Source organism: Nasonia vitripennis, chromosome 4 (genome assembly GCF_009193385.2).
Source record: "Nasonia vitripennis strain AsymCx chromosome 4, Nvit_psr_1.1, whole genome shotgun sequence".
NCBI lineage: Eukaryota > Metazoa > Arthropoda > Insecta > Hymenoptera > Pteromalidae > Nasonia > Nasonia vitripennis.
The window spans coordinates 5237424-5260241 of NC_045760.1; the positions used below are offsets into that span (position 1 = coordinate 5237424).

The 22818-nt window shown below is 41.3% G+C and overlaps 3 protein-coding genes across 4 annotated transcripts; 1 reads left to right on the plus strand and 2 right to left on the minus strand.

The window, feature by feature from the left end:
• The first annotated feature begins 44 nt into the window (after window positions 1–44).
• Window positions 45–7311, plus strand: LOC100679425 (zinc finger protein 62 homolog). The gene is made up of 9 exons (XM_031929444.2): window positions 45–337; window positions 455–849; window positions 925–1068; window positions 1150–1230; window positions 1302–1351; window positions 1769–2917; window positions 3187–3900; window positions 4316–5305; window positions 5906–7311. Exons 2-9 carry the CDS (start codon window positions 460–462, stop codon window positions 6912–6914), a joined length of 4527 nt encoding a protein of 1508 aa, XP_031785304.1. The 5' UTR covers window positions 45–337; window positions 455–459; the 3' UTR covers window positions 6915–7311.
• On the minus strand, window positions 6970–10040 carry LOC100678974. Its single transcript, XM_003427484.4, has 8 exons — window positions 9844–10040; window positions 9089–9273; window positions 8839–8973; window positions 8561–8758; window positions 8376–8486; window positions 8158–8274; window positions 7967–8080; window positions 6970–7895 (listed from the first exon to the last, which is right to left on the minus strand). The coding sequence occupies exons 2-8, from the start codon at window positions 9254–9256 to the stop codon at window positions 7509–7511; spliced, it is 1230 nt and encodes a 409-aa protein (XP_003427532.1). The 5' UTR covers window positions 9257–9273; window positions 9844–10040; the 3' UTR covers window positions 6970–7508.
• Window positions 10041–10830: 790 nt separating this feature from the next.
• Window positions 10831–22017, minus strand: LOC100114909 (C3 and PZP-like alpha-2-macroglobulin domain-containing protein 8). 2 transcript variants are annotated; one of them, XM_008213471.4, is made up of 7 exons: window positions 21793–22003; window positions 13974–14110; window positions 13773–13897; window positions 13561–13700; window positions 13378–13407; window positions 11896–12140; window positions 10831–11817 (listed from the first exon to the last, which is right to left on the minus strand). In XM_008213471.4, the coding sequence occupies exons 1-7, from the start codon at window positions 21800–21802 to the stop codon at window positions 11590–11592; spliced, it is 915 nt and encodes a 304-aa protein (XP_008211693.3). In that variant the 5' UTR covers window positions 21803–22003; the 3' UTR covers window positions 10831–11589. The 2 variants fall into 2 exon arrangements, with proteins under 2 accessions (XP_008211693.3, XP_016840720.2); XM_016985231.3 differs by lacking the exon at window positions 13378–13407 and having other exon boundaries at window positions 21793–22017.
• Between the last annotated feature and the right edge of the window lie 801 nt (window positions 22018–22818).

Here is a 22818-nt window from a genome sequence, read left to right on the forward strand (position 1 = left end):
GCCGGTTTCCATGAAGCAACAGGTAGCGCCACCTACGCTAACTTTGCCCTCGTCCACTCGACCGTCTTGCACACATTTCGAGCGTTCGTGGCAATTTTTATTTTTACGAGCGTCCCGTATTTTCATTTCCGAATTTGGCGTAAAAATTTTGCGGTTTTTCGAAAACTCGCGCAAAGTTTCCACCGATCACGTCGTCACGATGTTTACCAGAGTTGCCGCCAAAGTCGGAGCGACTTGTGCTTACACCACGTGAAGACGACAAGCCCAGCTTTGTTGTACTTGGGTATCCCAACCTTTTTTTCGAAGCAAAGTGGCGTGCCTTCAACGCTGGAGAACTGTGAGTACCTTATACAACAAATGTCTTTTTGTTTGCCGAAGCTCTGAAGCTGCTCGTTGTTACAAAAGTCGCGACTGTGAGAACGATGAAATTGAACTGGAGGAACTTGTTTTCTAGGTACAATGGAGGAGGTTCCAAGCGATGTGGAGGTTGTCATAAAAAATGTTAACAACAAGGGGATAATAATAAGGGACAGAGAGGAGATAACCGATAAGGGAGAGGAGATCAAGACGACAGAGTACTTCTTGGACGTTGGAGAACAAGGCGACGGAGATGAAGTTGACGACACGCAGTTCGTTACTGTTCAGAGCGAACAGGATGGACATTTTGTCGCGGTGGAGGTTGGTGATTCTGGTCAATTGATAATACCGGACAAGGAAGTTATACTGTGGAACGAGATCTGCAGAGTTTGTGCCAACAGTGGAAGCGATAAAGAGTTTATTCCGATATTCTCTGGGGAGGGACTAGAGCACGATCTGAGCAGTAAAATTCATACCTATCTGCCTATGAGGGTATGCAGAACAAATCCTTATGCTAATTCACTGATTGAACATTTTTAGTTTCCTCACACGTGTGATTCATTTTAGGTTTCCGAAAATGATACACTTCCTCTTCAAGTATGTTACAATTGCGCAGCAACGATGATAGCATGGGATGAGATATTTAAAGGCTGTATGGATGCTCAGCAGCGGCTTCTAGAACTACAAAGTAAATTAAATCTGAAAGAGCAGGTATGAGTTGAATTTGATAAAGATAAATTAATCATTTTACTGTGGGTTATGTAATATTAAAATGTGACGTTTGTTTCACAGTATTATAATGACTCACCGGTTGAGGAAGAAAATATGGGCACAGTATTAGAAGTCGAAACTACTAACCACGAGGAACCTCAGGTATATGAAGAACCATAAATTGGGGTTATCACCCAGAAAGCTTAAATCTAATGTTTTCCTTTTCTGTGCAGGTGGCAGCCAAAGACTCTTTGGAAACACTGCAGATTGTTGAACCTAACAGGTAATTTAAAAAATTTAATTTAACTATTCATATGTAGGGCAATGAGTACTAAAATTGGATGTCTGTTAACATACAGTTCTTCATTTCAATATCCAATTTTATCAACTCATAAGTATATCACTTCTAATTTCCCAAGTTACTTCTTCTTACGTACAAATATAATGAATAGATATAATCGATTAATCTTAAGAACGGGTTTAAAATAAAAATAAAAATCTATGAATCAGCGACATACATTAATCCATAAATTTGCGTTTTAAAATGTAATCTCCGACCACAACGACCGAAACTTAATCGTCCTTCAAGCAATGCGTGATCTGATAGACATTCTTATTGTAAAACACAAAATAACAGACATGTTATACACCCTGTGTGTAAGAAACGCATGTCTCGAGTCAAGTTTCACCTGTTTTGCAGGTCCAGAAGTTCACAGACACCAAAAACAGATACATCACACAAATTAAAAAATCATCTTGATGAAAAGAAGTCATTCAAATTTTCTAATAGTAATGAAAGTGGATGTTTGAGTGTCGTGACATTAACGCAGAATCTTGAAAAAGAACATTTTAACGGACCTGTTGAGAAAGGAGATTCTCTAGTAAGCGGGACAGTCGATGCTGTTGCGAAAGAAACTCGAATCATGACGAGAGTGCTGAATCCACCTGAGATACGTACTTCGAGAGAAACGGATGAAATCAGCGATCTTACGAAAAATAGGAAATTATCCGAAGAAGAAATCACAACGGCAACCGCCAACGTAGCAGATCTTCTAGAGCACGAAGAGTCCGAAAAGGTCGAAGACGAAACTCGAATGAAAATAGCCGAGTTCTCCAGTTCTGCCGACGAATGCCTAGACCGCAGTTCAGAAAGCTCCGACGTCGACGCCCCCGAAAAAGCATCCTCGGAGACCGACAAAAAAGTCAAGAGCCAAAAACGAATGCCAGTGTCGTACACTTGCGACGACTGCGGTAAAATCTTCAAGTTCAAGGATACATTTTCCCGGCACCGGCGCATCCACTCCGACGAGCGCCCGTTTACCTGTCACGTTTGCGGAAAGCGGTTCCGCGACTCCGGCGGACTATGCCGCCACGTCCGAGACGTTCACGCCAAGGTGAAGAAGTGGCCCTGCAGCAGATGCAGCCGGAGTTTTGCATCAAAGGCGACTCGTGACGACCACGAACGCACTCACACGGGCGAGCGGCCCTACATCTGCGATAGCTGTGGCAAGAGCTTCAAGACCAAGGCTTCACTCTACATTCACGCCAAGATCCATACGGATCTATTCCCACATCTCTGCGTCCACTGCGACAAGAGCTTCCGGAGGAGGCAAGAGCTGCTGGCCCACGTGACGACTCACACTGGCGAGAAGAACTTCGAATGCGACGTGTGCTTCAAGAGCTTCAGGATAAAAATGGAGCTGAGAAGGCACGCGCTCAGCCACTCGGATGACAAGCCGTTCGTCTGCGAGCTGTGCGACTTCAGATGCAAGCAGAGGCGGTATCTCAACAATCACGTGAAGCACAAGCACAGCTTGATCGAGAAAACACCATACGAAGGAGCTAGCACGTGAAGAATACCTGTAGTGGACTTAAACTAGCATCGTGTGATTGATGTGCGATTTCGTTTTGTTTTGTTAACTTATTCGTTATTAATTGTAACGTCGTAACATCGAAGATGAAAAACTGATACTAACAGCTGCGCAAGCTCCGAGAGTCAGCGTCGGTTGAGAAAATCTCTCTTCTTTTTTATAAAAGCTTGTCGCGTTTAATTATATAAGACACATCCACCACTACCACTAATCAGGAAAGGCGAATCGTAACATCGTTTCTTTCCAGATGCTTGAATCTCGAAGATGGCGGGGTCATCACCATCCTCACGACAGAGCCGACGATGGTTTCAGCTAGTGAAATCGACGCCATGACTGCCGTAACGCCTCGACGTCGAAAGCGCAGCAAGAGGGATTCTCTGGATGTCGAGGGCTCAAATAAGTCGAAATCCGCCAACCGCACTGGCCAACGCCGACAAGAGATAATCCAAGCCAAGGTAATCGTCGATGGCACCATCTACTACAAGTGCGAGGAGTGTCCCAAGCTTCTGTCAACTCCGTACAACTACATCGCGCACAAGCGCGTGCACACCCACGAGCGGCCGTGCACCTGCGAGATCTGTGGCAAGAGCTTCACGGCGGGATCGTCGTTGAACCGGCACGTGCGCGACGTCCACCAAAAGATCAAGGACTACAAGTGCGACTATTGTGACCGCAGGCTTGCGTCGAAGGTCGCCCGAGACGAGCACCAGCGCACTCACACGGACGAACGACCCCACGTTTGCGAGACCTGTGGCAAGAGCTTCCGACAGCGAGCATCGCTCTCGGTGCACCGAAGGTTCCACTCCAAGAGCTTCCTGTTCAACTGCAAGCTCTGCCACAGAGGATTTCCCAGGAAGCAAGACATGGAGAGACACGAGTTGACTCATACCGACCAGAAACCTTACGGCTGCAAGGTCTGCGACAAAACTTTCAGGAGCTCGGCCTCGGCCATAAGGCATCGGTCGACTCACGATAACGACAATAAACACATCTGCGATGTGTGCGGCGAGTTTTTCAATCAAGAGAGATATCTTAAGAATCACAAAAAGAAAGTGCACAAGGACGATTAAGTGTGGTCTGCTTCGAACTGTTTATTAGAGATTGACTAACCTGTAAATAATGTAATATAGTATAATTATTTTCGCACTGGACACTGACTCTCTCAGAACGTGTAATTTCGATTATGTACATCAGTCGATGTCCATTGCGAAAAGCTAACAATAAGTACAACTCAATGTTCACCTTGCGTGTCAATAATACCAGCGAACAACGCACTCAAAAGCCCAGTCGAACGTTTTAAAGACAACCCGAAAACTGTAAAAAAATGATAAACATGACAACTCTACCTAGGGCAATCCCGATATCTTTTATTGCAGACAGGCCAGCAGCAACGTACAAAGAAAAACCTGCACGAAAGAAAAGCAAGAGAAGCTTCTTCCTAGCTTTCGTCCAGCCAAGCAGTGTACCAAGCTTTTGGAGGCTGTCGACCCGCTGAAAATTGATAAACCGCCAGACACCGACGATTTAGCAAAGCAGATACAGGAAACTGTCGAAAGGTTCACTTACATGTGCGGAGTCTGCGACGAACTTTTTGACGAAGAGGATGCGTTGATGCGCCACATACGCAAGGCCCACGAGGAGAGTGATTCTGAGTTCAATCCGATGCGCTACGAGTGCAGCATCTGCGGTCGCTCGTACGAGACCAAAATTGGCCTGATTAGACATCTGGCCAAACATAGAGGTACCACCCATTTGCCTGGCGAGGAAAAGCTCCTCGCCGAGTCCAAGATCCGTTTGGCGCATGTGTCGGGGTCCGTGTACAAGTGCAATATCTGCATGAAGGTTTTATCCTGCCCAAAGTCATTCCTGCGCCACATTCGAGTTCACAACAACGAGAAACCTATCGTGTGCGATAAATGTGGCAAGTCCTACCGCATGGAGCAAGATCTGAAGCGACACCAGGATGACGTGCACGAAAAGATCAAAAGATTTCCCTGTGACCTGTGCGAAATGTCTTTCGCGGCAAAGGGAACGAGAGATGCGCACAGAAGAATTCATACGGGGGAGAAGCCATTCGAATGCAACGAATGTGGTAAGTTCTTCAGGTCTGTCAGCCTGCTGGGTGTACACAAAAGGATGCATCAGGACTATCGACCCCACAAGTGCAATTCTTGCGAGAAAGCCTTCCGATCAAAGCAAAAGCTCGAGGCGCACGAGGCTATTCACACGGGTATCAGACCGTATCCATGCGACATATGCAAAAAATTGTTCGCGGCTAAAGGAGAGGTGACCAGGCACCGGTCTGTTCACTTTAACGAGAAGCGCTTCCTCTGCTCGGAGTGCGGACTAGCTTTTAGGCTGAACAGGTATCTGAAAACGCATATCAGGATGCACCACGAGGATAAAGCTGAGATTTTGTTGAAGTCTTTGACGGAATGATGAAGATGATGGGTTATTTTTTTGCTAAAGAAATAACCTACCTTGTGTCTTACTCTGTGTTAAAAACTTTTGCGATAAAGAGTTTGGGAAATCGATTACGTTAGAGTTGTGCTAACTAAATACTTGTGTTTTCTATTTTTACTTTAATACGTTTTCAATTATAAATAAAGTTTTCTTTATGTTTACTTTTGCTATACGATGTTAGTCAAATATATCTTATATTAGCCATGTTGTTTTTTTCATTCCATTTTGTCGAGAATAACGTTGAAATTATAAAACTGATTTCGGACGTTTTGTTGAATGTTCACTTGCTCGATATGAACGAAAACAATGTATATTTGTAATAATTTATTACATGTATTTAGAAAATAAACGTTTTTATAAAATAATTGAATATTCGGCTGTAATCATTTACTGCAAATCGTGAAAAGCTTTCGCTCTTGTATTGAAAGTCTCCCCTTATGTATACGTAATCATTATTTATAAAAAAATTGCCTTTTCACTAAGTACAGCTTAAAACATTGCAGATCTAAGGAACTTCAGCGAACTTGCGCCAGCTTCAAAGAGTTTCAAAAGATTTACAAACACGCCCTTCCAGCTTCCAAAATCAAGAGGAAAGCTCAATTACCACCCAAATCAGCGAAGAAACGTACGAGCCGTACAATAAAAAAGAAATCAGTAAAACAAATTGCCAAGATAAAAATGGAATCGGAAAACCACTGCACAACCCCAAAAGAAGATACTCTGGAAGATTCGGAAAATTCGATCTTCGCGGAAGTTCAGCCTGAATCTCCACATTCCGACGGTGTCGACGACCACGACGCCGACGATCCAGATTTCGAGCTGACGCCTGACATCTCACCGAGCAAAACGAAAAAGTCCCGGCGCAAGCTCAGCGCTGACAACTCTACCGCCTCGAACGCTGGCAACCTCGAGTGTACAGAATGCAACAAGAAATTCCGCATGTACAACAGCTACCAAATCCACATGAGGAGACACACAGGAGAGAAACCCTACACTTGCCACATCTGCGGAAAACAATTCGGTCAAACAGGTAGCTTGTATTATCATTTGAAGCACGTCCACGGTGGCGTCAAGAATCATGCCTGCGATATCTGTGGCCGGTGCTTTGCTATGAAAACAGCTATGGAGGACCACCGTAGAATTCACACGGGCGAACGGCCTTACGTCTGCGACTCCTGCGGCAAGACCTTCAAAACTAAAGCCTCGCTCTACATCCATAGTAAGATTCACACGAACGAGTATCCGTTTAAATGTAGTTACTGTAAGAAGCTGTTTCGCTGGAAGCAACAGATGATCAGTCATGAGACGACTCACACGGGGGAGAAAAACCACATTTGTGATATCTGCGGAAAGGGTTTTGGAGTGAAGAACGAATTGACGAGGCACCGGCGGACCCATTCGTTGGACAAGCCGTTTACTTGCCAGAAGTGCGGCGTCAGCTTCGGGCAGAAAAGATATCTGACTAATCACAATCGAACGCGACACAAGACGAAGGTCGCTGGCAGTTCTTAATTGTAAAATAGTGACTGAGAGAAAAGGAGATCAGTTATATTTAATACTAATTTTATACATCATTAAAATTGTGAATTTATTCTATTTGCAAATTGTATATAAAACTTTTTGTAATACAAATATATGTGCTCCTTATGTTTAATGCGAGTTTGAGATTTCTTTCTTAGTGCTACATGTAATACAATTTCATTTTTTTTCAAGTCATATTTCAGTTCATTACAATAGCTTATTTGATAGAATTTATTTACACATTGCAATTACTAATTATGTGTAGTCTATCATATTTTAATCAAACATAAAATTTCGTGTCACATACTTTCATAAGCAAATAACTTGCTTATGTTTTGGTACAGCTTGGTAACACATGTAAACTAAATTCTAGTTTTGAAAACCTTAAGCTGTTTTCATAGTTTATAATTCCTACATAAAACAAATAATTATACGATCCTCTTAATGATTCTTATTAGACAAACAAACATCTTATTTTAAAAATTAATCTTTCTAGTGGAAATCGTAGTTTAATAAAAGCAACTTACATACTATAATTAAAAATGAAAATTTCTGTCTATCAATACTTGGAAGTCGTACTAAATATTACTTTGATGCCGGAAAATTAGAAGCACTTTTCACAATTTTCTTGTCTGCTTTTGAGTTCTTCTTAAAAATTGATAACTCTTCCATCTGTTGATTCAACAGTTCAGTTTTCTTCTCGTGTACTGCATCGTCCTTAATAATTCCTTCAACCGTTTTTGACATTTTTTTACTTAAACTATTATGTCCCCAGAAAGAGGAGTTGTTTATAGTGTTTTCCTTGTTATATTCATAACGTTCATTCTCGGAGATTGGATTAAAATTATCTGACTTTTTACTGGCATTTCTGGACAATGCAGCTGCATAACTACTCGGGGCAGATGTATTGGCCTTTTGAGTATATTTTGGCAAAGCCCATAAAGCACCTGCATTAGCTGAAGTGGGCTTATTCTGAAATGATAATACTTGTCAGTGTTACTTAATTTATATTATCTTATTTTTAATAGGGGCGCGCAATTTACCTGCAGCGTAGATTTCTCACTTGCAATTGAAGAAACTGAACAATTTAATGATAAAGCAGTCATGTTCAACGTATCATTCGAAAGCATTTTCGGACGACGTAAGGGTTTATGTTCCTGTAAAATAAATGTTCAAAATTTGAGTATATCTGCGTACTATTGAACATATTTACAATATCGAATATGTTCATTACATTGCCATTAGCATTTTCTTTTTGAGCTTTTCCAGGAATTTTTTCTTCTCGCTCATTTATTACATTTAACTCTTCTGAAGTGTTTGCTTTTGCTTGATTTTGATGCATTGGCTTTTTCTGAAGTGGTAATTATTATTGTTATTATGTTATATAGAATTTTTTTGAATTACTTTATTTATATGTATGTGTAAATATGGTTATTAATATAAAATATTTACCTGCTGTGTAGACTTCTCTCCTGCAGCTGGGCCAATTGAACTGTTTAATGATAATGCAGATGAGTTCAGTGTATCAGACAGCTTTTTCGGACGACGTAAAGGTTTGTATTCCTACAAATATATGCAGAATCAAGCAATTAAAGTCCAATAAAAAATACAATATTTTCAAATGTCGATTATATTACATTATTATTATCATCTGCTTCTGGGACTTGTGCAGTCATTTTTGCCTGACTTTCATTATTTGCTTCCAATTGTTGAATTCTTCGTCTCTCATTATATTTAAATTCCCTTTTTCTAGATTTGGTTAGACCTATTGACTGGCGTACAATTGCTCGATTTTGAATGATTTTTTCAGGATTATAACTTTTTACTTCAGGTTCCTTAGTTATTCAAGACATTAATATTTTGAATGGAATTATGATTAACTTGAAAAGAACAATTGGAATTGACATCAACTTACTGTATCCCAGTTTTCATCTGAACAGGCAATTGATTCTGTTTCGATTGGTAATATATTATTGTAGGCGTGATCGTCATAATTTATCAACTTGTACTGAATCACGCTTTCTCTTGCTGGACAATTAGCGATATGGCACTAGATAAAAACACAAGTTGTAAAAAATATAATTCAAATACATAATTTTACTGTTTATTGGATTTCATAAAAAGAAAAAAAAATAAATTTTATATATGATATGTATGTAGCTTACTTGAAATTCAAGAGGATGCACGTGATGGCGAGCATCGAAAGGGCAGGTTAGTAGCTTTTTTTGATTGTCTGGATTCTGAAGGCATTTGCGTAAATGATATGGCATACAGGATTTCCTGACCCTGTGGACGCGATTGTAAGGACAAGTTTCTATTGGATCGACAAGCATGACGATATTGATTCCCTCTGAATAGAAAAAGATTCTCATTAAAAAATATATACGTCTATTGTATTAGCAGCTTAATTAATATTTATGCAAAACAAAGCATCCTAATAATATTTCTCAGAACGGTAAAGACTTTTAGTTTCAAACAGTTGTTGACATTTGTTTGCAGATCTTGCTATAGTCATTATAGGTCAAATACAATCCGAGTGTTTACATCGCAGCCTATGAAAGACATCAACACGTTTCAGTATGCCTCGTTTAACGCTTCTCAAAGAGCTAACCTATTTCAAATAATTTAACTTCCGATACATACAGAATTAAAAATTAAAATCGTCGAATAATCCTCGATTTTGGAACTAGAACTACAGGATTTTTATAGCGGCCTCAACAAATAACTGACATTAATCGCCGACTCGGCGGCGAAATGCGATTCCCGCGCTGCGCACCGGATGACCTGTTGCTCGTATACTTTCAAACAAAGAAACTGTCGATTTCGACTTTCAATTAACACTCAGAGCGACGATTTTTTCCTTCTTGCCGGGACGAAAGGACAAAACGCAAATTTAAACGTAACAAGATAAATTACTTACCTCTGTTGAACCAAAGCCGCAGTGAAAATCGCTGATGAGTTGAGCACGAAACTCAGTAGAATTGGAGAGATGAGACGATACGGATCCGGCAAGCGCTGCGCAGGAGACGAGAGTTATAAGTATAGGCGACTTATAGCGTGGAGCAGCTATAGGCAATGTGAGCAGTTCGAAGAGTGGTTGAACAGTGCGAGCGCGCGCGGGCAAACAGCGCTTTTAAGTGTCGCGTATACCGGCAACGTCGCAGAATGGGGAGAAGAAAGACATTTGGGAGAGATGCGGAGCTTTGACATTTCTTCGGAGCGATAGGAGACCGACGCTGCGGGTACTGTATACTTATACTTACTTATGCTTATCCTATACGTGTGTTGTTATGATGGGGAGGTAAGCGGTTCGCTTCGTTTGACATTAGGTAAATCGTTGTGTATAGACTTCTGAGAATTTTTATTTTCAAAATTTTATCATATTCCAGCCGTAATTATGCGTTATACCTCTAGAGGGTTGAAAGTAAGAGAATTTTTTTGCATCGCGAATTCTCGACACAAGGCACTGAACGGGCAACGAACCACCTGGCTAAAATATGTAACGGACAGCCTTGTTGATCTCGTCCGGCTGTAAATACTCGGCATAGGCGGGAAAACCGTTGAGATTGTGGAGCTCGAAAGTTGGAAGAGTCTATCTAGCAGCGGTTTTTCGCGAGGAGCCCGAAAAGCATACAAGTAACAGCTCTCTCGGTGAGCCTCGTGAATTTCAACTTCCTGAACTTTTATCCCGTGCAGAGTGAGTCCCATATAGGCCTAAATATCACCGCGACCATGTATAAGTCCCGTATTTATCTTATTGTCGTTTATGCAATCACCGAGTCACCTTGTACTTTATACGACTAAGGGGATCGATAATTTCATAGAATAACGGAAAAGTATGTTTGTTTTTCTTTAACAAAATTTACCAGGTAATCGGGATTTAATGACGAATAAAAGGGAGTCAGTCTTCTCTCAAGAAATAAGATTTATTCAAAGCGTGATCCGAAAATATAATTTGTGGTAAAGCTTAATATTTGCGCATTCGTATCATATAATACAGTCTACAGATGAGACGTAAAAATGTATCTCTCTATTTTATCAATGCAACATTTCATAAAATACGATTCGATTGCATCCAGTACATAATATCTTTTATAGATTGTTTCACATTCTTCGTTCACCGAAGCGAGAGCATCTTGAGATTCCTTTGATTATCGTTTAACGTTAAAATGCACATACTTATGAGAAATAATAATTTTTGGCAGGAGACTTTTCGTGTATATAAGATCCAAAATCACAGCGTATCGTAAAAGCACTGCAGTATGTGTATCGAATTTTTCAACAGACATCAGCTTCGAAAATAATGCCGCGAACGGCCAGCAGTCCGCGATATGCATACATATACGTATTAATAATCGCAAAAATTTCATTCGTGCCGTAAACAATCATATTACAAATCCTCGCACGTTGTTCACTTGAAATAGATAATATCAAAAAACGCGGGTCGCTGCGCTATACACAGATAAAAATAAATAAAATCATATTCTCTACATTATGCATGTATCGATAGCTGCTGCACTTGTACATAAAGCGAAAAAACGCGAGTGAACAGGGGACATCGACACAAATATGTATATAACAATGATAGACAGAAAGTTTTGTGCGCTTTAACGGTATAAGCGTGGCATAGCTTCAGCTTCATACAGGCTTGAAAATCGTCGCGCGTCTAGCCGGTGAGGACTTCGTAGTCCTTGAAGCTCAGTTCCTCGCCGGCGTAAGGGATGTAGAGGCACTCGTGGGAGGGATGCACTTTTCCCGGGGTGAGGCTCGCCTCGTGGTTAACGCGGCCAACGAACAGCGGCTCGCCGTCCTCGGTTTGACCGGCTGGAACGGCGTTCGGGGGCAGGTTGCCACCGCTCACCGGTACCCAGATCGGGTTGCAGCCGCAGAGCACCTGGAAAATCGGGCGTAAGGAGGCTTTGGAAAAATCCTTTCTCAAAATCGAGCATATTTATAGTTAGACTACTCTCACCTGGTACTCGGGCTTGGCGTGTTCCTCGCCACCCCAGGCGATGTAGCAGACGCCGTGACTGGGCTTGACCTTACCGGGTATCAGCGCACCCTCGTGGTTGGCCCTACCGACGTAGAGAGGCTCGTCGTCCTCGCCACCAACGACGGCACCCGGAGGAAGAGCGCCGGAGGCCGCGTCGCACCAGCAGACGCTGCCCAGCTGGTAGTCGGCTGGTGCCGATGGCTGGACGGAGTTTGACGACGTGTCTGGGAAAAATTCAAGAGAATCGTTAATAGCTGCGCTGTTATTTTTGCACATCAGAGTGCAGTCAACGCGCAACGGGGTAGATTAATGACAAGCATCACAGAACAAAACTGTTATAACATAATTGTTTATAAAAACTCGCGGCGATCAAGCGATGCTGCGATGAAAGCGCGTGAATTAAGTTGCAGCGGACGTTGGATCAATCGATCGAGCTAAATTTTTCGAGATTTTATTTCCCACGGCGCGCATAATTCTCGGACTTTGTTCTCAAACGCCAGGGACGCTTCTTCGTCGGTATACCTATATGTATATAAGTCGTCCCCATATCACGCGACCTCAATAATAGCAGCCCCGAGGAATAGGAAAAAACGAGAGATTGCGATCGGCCCTTGTTTACCAGCGCGCGATGCACGACAGCTGCAGGTGTGTGTGTGTGTCGGAAGGATGCTTTTTTGCCTTTATCTGGATAGCCGAGATCGCATCGGCTTGGGCTCGCGTTTCTAGAGCAGGAAGAAATTGCGTGTGCGCGAGTTAATAATTTGACTGACCTCGTGTATGGTTTATCGCGACCGAGCATTTCGAATCGTACAACGGTTTTACGATTTTAAGTTGAAAAGTTTGAACGTGTTCGATAATTTTGCTTTAACAATGAAAAAATGCAGGAAGTAATAACGAGTCGCGATAAGCTTTATACAATTTGCAAAGTTTTGTCGCTGTTCTACCAATAGTTATGACACTCGTTTCGCCAAGTAGACGTGCCTTATCTTATCGACTAGTAAAAATTTCGCAGTTTTTATTTGCAGAGATTCAACGTGCGTGCATTTTTGCAAAAATTGCTTTAGCCCGAAATAAGGCGACAGAAATGAACGTTATCATCATAGAATAAGGCGATCAATCGAGTCTCAAAAATAATTCCACGAAATTACGCCATTCGCAAGCTGTGCTTTACGCGAGTCTGACCTCGGGTGAAAATAACACTGCTGGCAGCAATTGCGAATCGATTTTCGGTCTACACGCTGCGGACTTCCTGACGCGAAAGGATAATGTCGTTGCACACGTTAGCATCTGCAAGCGCTTCGCCTCGCGCTTTGTTTGTACGCGATTGAGTGAATTTTCAGCTTCTACGCGTGTTAGTAAATCGAACACGACATGCAAGGCTACAATGGCGCACGTGTGCGAGTTCCAAAGTATAAGGTGAATTAGCAGCACGCATCATCCGCAATGGAATAGTTTACATACTGCCACCACCCTGACCGGCAATGCATCTTGCTAGAGAGTTGCAATTTCCTCGAGGACGTCACCATTCCAAGAGGATATATGAAATGAGTCATGTGTTATAATTATACTTTGACAATTGACCTATTTTAGTAATATCGACTAATTTTCGATTCAATCACGCAGTATAACGAAGAGAAGTATCACCTTCGACGAGCCACTCGCCGCTAGCACCCCAGCCGGTGCAGAGGCCGAAGTAAGTGACGCTGAAGGGGTCGGGATCGACGTAGCTGATGAAAGGCTCCTGCTCGCCCTCCTTGCCGACGGTCAGGTATCCTCCGTTCCATCTGCGAAACGAAACGTGGCTCATTGCCAAATTATGCTCGTCTGTTGAAAACGCTAAGGAGTTCGGTACATACCTGATCCAGAAGCCGCGGAACTCGTCGGCGGTCAAAATGTCGGGGCTGGCGACCTCGCTGACATCGGGTTTCGTCCTGTTCTTGCGGATGACTGATTTCGTGTTTTTCCAGCCGCCGATGAACACCTGCACATTTATTCGTTTTTAATCAAATTAGTGATTTCGAGATTGAGGCGCAGAGTAGGCAAACGACGATATTTACCTCCCACATGGGGTCACCCTCGAAGGGTCCCGTTGTCAAAGCGATGTGAGCATCGTGCGGTGCCTTGATGCGGAACTGAATCTGACTGCCGTTTATGGGGTACCACTGGTACTCCAGTTTATCTTCGGTTGTAAGCGCTGCAAACGAACGAGGCATTTAAACAAAAATTTGCAATCGTCTCACGATTGAGAAAGAAGTTTCAGAGGCAAGCTTAATAAAGAAAAAACATCGTTAACGCTTGCTAAATGTATAGTCTGTCGATACATAAAAGTAATTGCGCAACAGACGCGCGAACGACTGACTAACACATGGTATAGCATTGAGATTACGTCGGTCGTATTGTTTTGAATTGAAGACGTATGTGCGAAATCATCGAGTAATTACGACAGACGCGACGAACGAATTAAACATCTCCGCCGGTAGCTCGTTTCATTAGCCAATGCAATATCTATCGAGTGCGTTTATTATAAAAAAAAAAGCGTCGCGGATATCGAATATACGCGCACCTCAAGAAAGCCGGAAGAATTATACTTGAAGCTTGCGCGAAATGCAGTAGCAGACAGCCAGTATACGAGGTCATTCTTATTTTTCCGCGCGCGGATGATTCCTCTAAGGTCATCGGCATTTTTTCAACGCCAATGACGTCGCGCGTGTATATCGTTTTCCGCGCTTATTGCTATACTCGCCAAAGTGTACCCATACAACAAAGTTTATTAAATTACTTTGGTTTAATCGTACGGGAGAGGCCTTTCCTCGAAGGAAAAACGATCGATCAAGTATACGAGTCGCACCGTCATAGAGAAGCGTCATCCAATCAGGGCGTTCGCCGAAAGATGCACGCCGGGCCACTTGAAAACTTGATTGACGCGATTAAGGACGGCGCAGGGATTACCGAATCATAACTCACTTCATTATGTCATCGCTCGAGCGCACGCCTTAGACCAATAAGCTACATGGCTGGCAAAGACGACTATAGAGCGAAATCGTAGGAGGCGCACACATACATACACATTGGATGCGATAATATATCATCGCGACCCACACGCGGTGCGCTCTCCATTCGAGGTATTAAAATCTCGCGGCCTCGATCTAGATCAGATTAGAGCCGCGCGGGGGATATATATATATATATATATATATATATATATATATATCCAGGACGTGCGAAATTTTCGGAGCTTGCCTTGCATTACGTTTATTTCTTAATTTTCCTTCGCTCGTACACTGCTGTTTTCGAGATTAGACGTGTCTGAGTTAAATTTTAGCGTCTCGACGAGCATGATAACAAAAGCATCGATTCATCCGACGCGCGGCTCGCGTTCCGCGCTTCGATCCAACGATTAACGGGAGAACGCTAAAATTAAGCGTAATTAGAACATTCGGCGTATACACGAGTTAGATCATCACCATTCATTCGTACGCGAATGACAAAAGTAGCGCCTAATGAGAGCTAGCTTCTGAAATAGTCGCGTGAAGCGTCCGAGCACTTTACCGCAACCGGTCCGATGATTTCACTTGTGCGATGTTTTATCGTGTGCTGTATATAGGGAAAGTCACGCGCGCGACATATCTCGAATTTTCTGAAATCTCGTAAAGTCTAAACGTGACAATAACAGATCATCATCGGAAAATTGAGCGGCTGACTCGTACACGTCCGAAGTTTTTTCTTTGCGGCGATAAAAATTCTCCTCGCTTTTTGCAGCGGATATGCATCTACTATAGTTCCGCACTTCCAGTGCTTTGTACTTCGGTCACGCAACAGAAATAGCCGAGCGGCGCCGGCTTCCTTCATTTTCGAAGCGTCCTTCTCTTCGATCCTGCCTCGTAAATTCGGACACGACGGCGGTTACGTACAAGGCCGCGCCTCGAAATTATCGACTCTATTATATATACATATATATACGTTATGCGAAATATGCGCAAATTACGCGGTTCTCAATAAGCTCGACGAACGAAACCATCGCGAGGAAGTTAAGTGTAATGCAGCGACGGATTGTCACCAGCGGGATATCTTCTTTGCATACGAGCAGTGCCGTCTTTAGGATCAACGAGGCTATGGGCCAAGGTACTGGCTGGGGCCTATGTAAGGGATGGAAAATCCTTAAATTTTAACTTTATCATTTTTCAGTTTACAATAACGCAATAGGCTAAATCGTAACCCCGTCTCTTAACACCCCACATATGAGAGTTCAATAAATAAATTTTTTGAATCTAAAAAACTAATACCCCACCAATTCTAATTTAAATAAAATTGAATGAAAACCATATATTATAATCTATACAAAGAACAATACTTATATTTATTCATATACAAATATATGAAAGTGACGTCATCCGTGACATCATAGCCTATAACAGCATTGGTTAGCGAGCCACTGCATACCAAGTCTATAACTACAGCGCGATGCTGCGCCGAATCTTGTTTAATAAACAAGGGCTATCGGTTTTTCTTCGAGGAAGTGCCGTAAACTGTCCCCGCAGTATTAGATCGGACTACAATATTTCGTCGTTCCGGATCGACCTCAGTTCTCAATGGCTTCTCAAACGAACACTTGGCATTTCAACTTATTTCTTAATTCATTTTTACTTTACAATTAACTTATTTGCTTTGTTTTAAATACCCGTAATTTTAGCCATGCATACATTTAATTTCTTACAATTTACAATTTTCGTATATTTTAATTTCTTTAAACAAACGATTAAATGTAATGTTTATAATGCCATGTAAACGTTTTCTCAATTACAATATTCAAACTAACGCGCCAAAATCTTCATTCGGATTCTTACGCATGCGCGCTCTTGCGCGCAAGCAGAAGCGCGATTGTTTTGAAAGAAACTTGTTTAAGCTTGCTTTTGTTTTTGGTGAGAAAATGAATAGTCAACGTCCGTGTTTCGACACGTGAAACAGCCAGCAGGTTCATTACCAGATTTTCACGCGATGTAGCAACAGTTAATTTAGTATTGTTTATCGAATCATTTGAAGTACATCAAAATCATGAATCGTGTTTATGAAAGTGGTGCTGCAAAAAAACGAAAAGCGAAAGAAGAACAAAAGAAAATAGACAAGTTACCAAAAATTACTGGATTTTTAAAACAAGATGACATTACTAGTAAGTAATACTATATATTATTTGAATTAAGAGTGATTAGTTCATTAATTGAGTCCTATAACCTCATTGTTGTTCGCATGTAGCAAAAGTTTTTTTATGAAAAGTCGATTTAATATCATTTTTATGAAATTAATTTATGAAACAAACCGTGCTAACAGTATGATAATAAGATCATTGCATTTTATTTATTAGGCAAAAATGATGAAACGCCAAAAGGTACCGCTGATTTACAGGAAAATGTTATTCAAAACGAATCAGTCGATTTGAATCCTTCAGAACAGTCGGAATTATCAGTAGCTACACAAGTTCTTATAAATCATAGAACAGAAGGTAAATAAAGAGTTTCAAATTGTAAATATTTAGATTCTAAAAAAGCTGAATAATTTTAAATATTTTTTTCAATTAAAAGCGATTTACAAAAATATATTTTATTTTAATAGAGGAGGCAGCATTGAGAAGCACGTCAGAAAAAAATGAAAGTTATTCGACTGATATTGCGTTATGGGGCGAAATCAACGAGAAGTTACGATTATACTGTTTGCAAAAAAATCCAGGTTTATGCAGCAATAAGGATAAAGATTTCTCAAAATCTGCACGGATTTACCAAGAAGGAGATAAACAAAAAGTGAGAACTCTAAACAAATCATTATTTCAATTGAAACTACAAAATAATGAAATAGTAGAGCGTGAGTGGTTATCGTATTCGCCATCAACTGGACGTATATATTGCTTTGTATGTCGACTTTTTTCATCTGAAAAAGATCAATTTACATTTTACGGATTTAATGATTGGAAACACCCAGAGCGAATTACGGAGCATGAGCAAAGCAAAGCTCATAAACAAACTTTAACTATTTATTCTAAACGGAGAAGAGAAACTGGTAGTTTAGAAAATGCATTAACGATTCAACAAAAAAATGAGAAAAATTATTGGATTCAAGTATTACGTCGAATAACTGACACTATAAAGTTTCTTGCTTCACGAGGTCTCGCTTTTCGAGGGGAGAACGAACGATTCAGATCTAGTCAAAATGGCAATTACTTAGGTATTTTAGAATTACTGAGCGAATATGACCCTTTCCTTAAAGAGCACATTAATACCTACGGAAATAAAGGACATGGAGTAACATCATACTTATCAGCTAATATTTGTGAGGAATTTATAGGCCTTATGGGGGAAAAAGTTCTTGCTTGCATTATAAGTGAGTTGAAGAAGGCAAAATATTATTCTTTTTCTGTGGATTCTACGCCGGACATCACTCATCTAGATCAATTAACGTTCACCGTGCGCTACGTTACGGATCAGGGGCCTATCGAACGTTTTTTAATGTTCGTTCCTATAGAAGGTCATAATGCCGAATATTTAACAGAGGTTGTAGTCAAATTTTTTAAAGATAATGATATTGATATAAATGACTGTAGAGGTCAATCTTATGACAACGCATCGAATATGTCTGGACGCTATTCAGGACTGCAAACCAGGATAAGGGAAATCAATAAGTATGCTGATTATATTCCTTGTGCCGGGCACTCGTTAAATTTAGTCGGCGTTAAGGCAGCTGAATGTGTTAATGCAGTCGTTAAGTATTTCTATATCGTACAAAATTTGTACACATTTTTATCAGGATCGACTTATAGATGGCAAAAACTATTGTCATATTTAGGAACGAAAAAAAAAAGTCGTTAAATCTTTATCCGCTACTCGATGGTCAGCCCGAGCTGATGCAATCATCGCTCTTTTCACAGGTCATACAGATATTACGAAAGCTCTAGATGATTTATCAAAGGATGATACGCAGTCTAACGAGACTAGACTTGAAGCTAAGACCATTTTAAAGCAAATTACAAAATTTGAAAATGTCTTTATAACTGTGGTATGGCACGAAATCTTGACACGTATTAATGATACATCTAAAAATTTACAAAAAGAAAATATGGATTTGTATATAGCATGCAGTCTTTTAAATTCCTTAGAATTGTATTTATTGGATATCAGGGATAAATTCGATGAGTTTTTAGAAAAAGCAAAAAGCTTTACTGATATCTGCGAAAGTGAATCTACATCTGAGCCAAGAAATCGAAGAAGAAGCGTAAAACTTACTCGCTTTGAAGGAGAGAGTGAACATACACAATTTACTGGAGATGAAAAGCTCAAAATAGAGATTTTTTATCCGATAATCGATTCACTTTGTTCCAATTTGAAAACCAGAAAAACTGCTTACGAAACGGTGAATGATAACTTCAAGTTTTTTACTGCTCTACCAAACATGACATACGAAGGAATAAAAGAATGCTGCGAAAAGCTTGCCAGAAAATATGATCAAGACATTTCTGCAGAAAATTTAATATCAGAATGTTTACATTATAAACATTATCTTCGTGATACACGAAAGAACGAAGAATTATTTATTCCTGATCTATACTTGCAACTGAAGAAAGAATTTCTGACGTCTACATTCCCAAATATTGAAATAAGTCTCCGAATATTCCTTACCCTAATGATCACCAATTGTGCTGGTGAACGATCATTTTCTAGATTAAAGTTGATAAAATCCGATCATCGAAGCACAATGTCACAGTCACGATTGAATCATCTAAGTTTAATGAGTATAGAATCGGACTTATTAAAATCGATTGATTTTGATGAACTCATATCTAATTTTGCTGCGAAGAAATCGAGAAAAAAAGTTTTTTAAGCTGTATATAATTACTGTTATTTTAGTGCAAAAATAAATTTTTAAACAAATTTTCTAAATCTTGTTTCTATTTTACCAAGTGTGTGATTTGATATTTTTCTTATTATGTTATAAAATTTGTTGTTGTATATCGAAAATTTTCAGAATTGTGGGGCCCCTGCCTACCTCGGGGCCTCGGGCCAGGGCCCTGCGGGCCCTGCCTTAAAGACGGCACTGCATACGAGTACAAAACCGGAAAACGCGCGGGAGATTCAAAGGAAGTAATAGGATAAGGAAGGCGCGCAGGTGTCCATCAGACCGAACATCCGTTCGCTGTACCGTCGACCTTTAACACCAAGCCGTTCTTCTTCTATCGCTCCTCTCGAGACCATCGTCGTTTTATTTTTCGCGCGTCACCCCGTATTATACTTATATACAGTGAATTGCAGCTGATCCGGAGGGGGGGGGGATTTCCGAACATGTGTTCTTCCGCGCTTGGATTTTAGAAAAATAACTATCCGCAACAGCTCTTGCTCCGGGTATTATTTTTAATTCTCGTTTCTAAGCGCGAGATAGCCTCGCGAGTACGAGTATATTCACCGGAGAAAAAAGAAGCGGCGTTTTGAAATAGCTTTTTTCAGTATAAATTCGAATAGAGCTTTTTTTTTCCGACGTTCAAGGTCAAATCCATGGTTAATGCGCGTCGCGACGAAAAACAAATCTGTTTACTAGAGAGAGAGAGAGAGAGAGAGAGAGAGAGACCGTTCGTCCTAAAAGCGCAGTCGTTTGACATACTAGGTCAAATTTTCCAGCGGAGTTCTGAACTGGTCGGTGATAAATCGCGCTGGCACGAGTGTAATAACTTAATTAAAGCAGCTCTCCGTCGTTATTCGGACGACGAATAACGTCTGCAATTTTCATCTCCCGTCCACACCCGGTCATCGGAATAATTGATAATTTCGATAATGTTTCATCGTATCGCAGAAAAATAAAGCAGTCATCGACAGAATCTTTATCTCCTTGCAGGGAGCCTCACAAAAAAAAAAAAAAAATCGTAAACGCTGCACAGGTCGATTCGCCCCTCGAACAAACAAATATACAAACTCGGCGAGCGAATTCTCACTAAGCCCGTATATAGGCTGCAGAACGGTTATTTTCGTTTATTACTAGACACGCGCGTTCGCTCAGACACACTCGCTATAGGCTCTTACGTCGCTGACATAATGCGTCGTATATCTTCGACTCTCTCTCTCTCTCTCTCTCTCTTCGTTTTTTTGCGCGTTTTCTTGCGGATTCTGTGCGCGCGGAGCGAAGGGGGGATGTTGCGAAGCGCGTTAGGGTTACACCGGTGTGATTCATCCGCCGGCGCCGGTCGATTTCGCGTCCCGCGCGATGGGATGGGAAATAAGGGCGTTTTTCTTTTGTTAGATTGTTGAATGGGAAATTTGAGCGCTTTCTTTCTTTTTCTTTTTTTTTTAACGGTACTTTTTTTAAAATCACGCTCAAACGACGATGCAGATATATAGTCACCGTTATAGGCCGACTTTTTCCGGAAATCAAGCGCTGCGCTCGACCTAGTCTATCAATCGTCGAGCGCCCCGAAGTGAAAGGATCTTTGGTTAAAAATAAAGATGCCACTCTTTTTGACAGTTACCGATTGCTACTGTACCTCTATTTTCGCGATATTGCGAAAACGAGCTAATCTTCCAAGGCCGATCTTGTTATTCGGACCAGCGCAGCCGGCAGTCGCCGTGAAAGTAGGTCGAAGCTTCGCTGGAATTTCGCGAATTTTACCAACTAAAACTATAACCAAACACGTTTACAAGCCTTGGAGCAGCGCTAACGAGCCACGCAAACTCATCGCTCGACGCCGCCGTATCCTATGAATCGCAAACGAGCTAATAATAAAAACCGGCATCGCCGGCGTCTTCAATTATACAATCCGATCGTTATACGCCATTCGCGGACACAACGTACGACGACAAGAAAAATAAAAGACAACGCCCCTAATAAAACAACTACTGTAGTACTCACTGAGAGCCATGATCACTGCCCAACTTGATTCTCCTTGGAAGGCTGGTGATAAAAACGAAGCGCGCCGGTGCGTGTATGTGTGTGTGTGTGTTCTGCTCGAGAGTCGCTTCCGAACTGAGTGAGCAAAGTGCCGCGTCGTCCGAGTCGACTTCTTATGCTACATAGCGAGCGCTTGGCAACCGCACACACCTATCCTATATACGTATCCGTCGTTCCGCTGACTCGCGGATGTGTCGGTGTGAGTATATATATATATATATATATGCAGTTCTCGCCTCTGACTCAGTGAAGTAGAAGAAGAAGAGGAGAAGCGTAGAGAGACAGTGTCGGATAAGGTGGGGGTCGCGCGAATACCATCACGCGCGAAGGCGGCTGTATACGAGGGATAGTTGAGTATGGGATACGTGGGCTTAGCGCCAAAGTCAAAAGTACGAGATTGCGTCAGTGCGGTGTTTAGGTTTGTGGAATTATGATTTTTTTTTTTTTTAAGGGGGAATGATTGCGCGGAAGGCTGTTTGGATTTTTGAGAATGAAGGATCGAGCTTTCGATATGAGCTAGTGTTGGAAACGCTAGCTTTGGATTTCGAAAACAAAACTTGAAGACGGATGTATTAGAAAGCGGAGGCTGGATGAAGGAAAGGCCCTTTTCAGTTTTATGTGTTTATGAGACGGAATAGGATAACCCCTCCTAGTCCGTCGCATTTACGACAATAAGCTCGTCGCTCGTCTCCGATTATCGAAGGGTACAGCCATCTGGAGTCTGCGTGTACTTATAAAAAAAAAAGGGACCATTGTTTTAAGCTTAAGAGTGCTCCACACCTCGAGTGACCCGCCACCTAGCGAAGAAAAAGTTTTTTGTTTATTATAATTAATTGACTAACTTTATCATCATAAATCGAGTTTCAGCACTTGCAATAAGTATTAAGGAATGTTTGAAGAAAAAAAATAATTAAGCAATTACAATTAAATAATAACGGCTTATTTCGTCGGAAAAAGTCAAACTGTAGTTAGGAAAATGGCCATTGC

What these genes read in the sequence shown, in the direction of transcription:
- LOC100678974 (XM_003427484.4), bottom strand. Translation starts at nt 9,256, where the DNA reads ATGCTTGTCGATCCAATAGAAACTTGTCCTTACAATCGCGTCCACAGG. An exon ending in AAGCAGATGATAATAATAAT is followed by an intron (nt 8,487 to 8,560) that starts GTAATATAATCG and finishes ATATATTTGTAG; the next exon opens with GAATACAAACCTTTACGTCG. An exon ending in GAGAGAAGTCTACACAGCAG is followed by an intron (nt 8,275 to 8,375) that starts GTAAATATTTTA and finishes TTACCACTTCAG; the next exon opens with AAAAAGCCAATGCATCAAAA.
- LOC100114909 (XM_008213471.4), bottom strand. An exon ending in TTCCGCGGCTTCTGGATCAG is followed by an intron (nt 13,701 to 13,772) that starts GTATGTACCGAA and finishes TTCGTTTCGCAG; the next exon opens with ATGGAACGGAGGATACCTGA. An exon ending in CGGCGAGTGGCTCGTCGAAG is followed by an intron (nt 13,408 to 13,560) that starts GTGATACTTCTC and finishes GCAACTCTCTAG; the next exon opens with CAAGATGCATTGCCGGTCAG.
- LOC100679425 (XM_031929444.2), top strand. Translation starts at nt 460, where the DNA reads ATGGAGGAGGTTCCAAGCGATGTGGAGGTTGTCATAAAAAATGTTAAC. An exon ending in ATACCTATCTGCCTATGAGG is followed by an intron (nt 850 to 924) that starts GTATGCAGAACA and finishes GATTCATTTTAG; the next exon opens with GTTTCCGAAAATGATACACT. An exon ending in CCATACGAAGGAGCTAGCAC is followed by an intron (nt 2,918 to 3,186) that starts GTGAAGAATACC and finishes GTTTCTTTCCAG; the next exon opens with ATGCTTGAATCTCGAAGATG.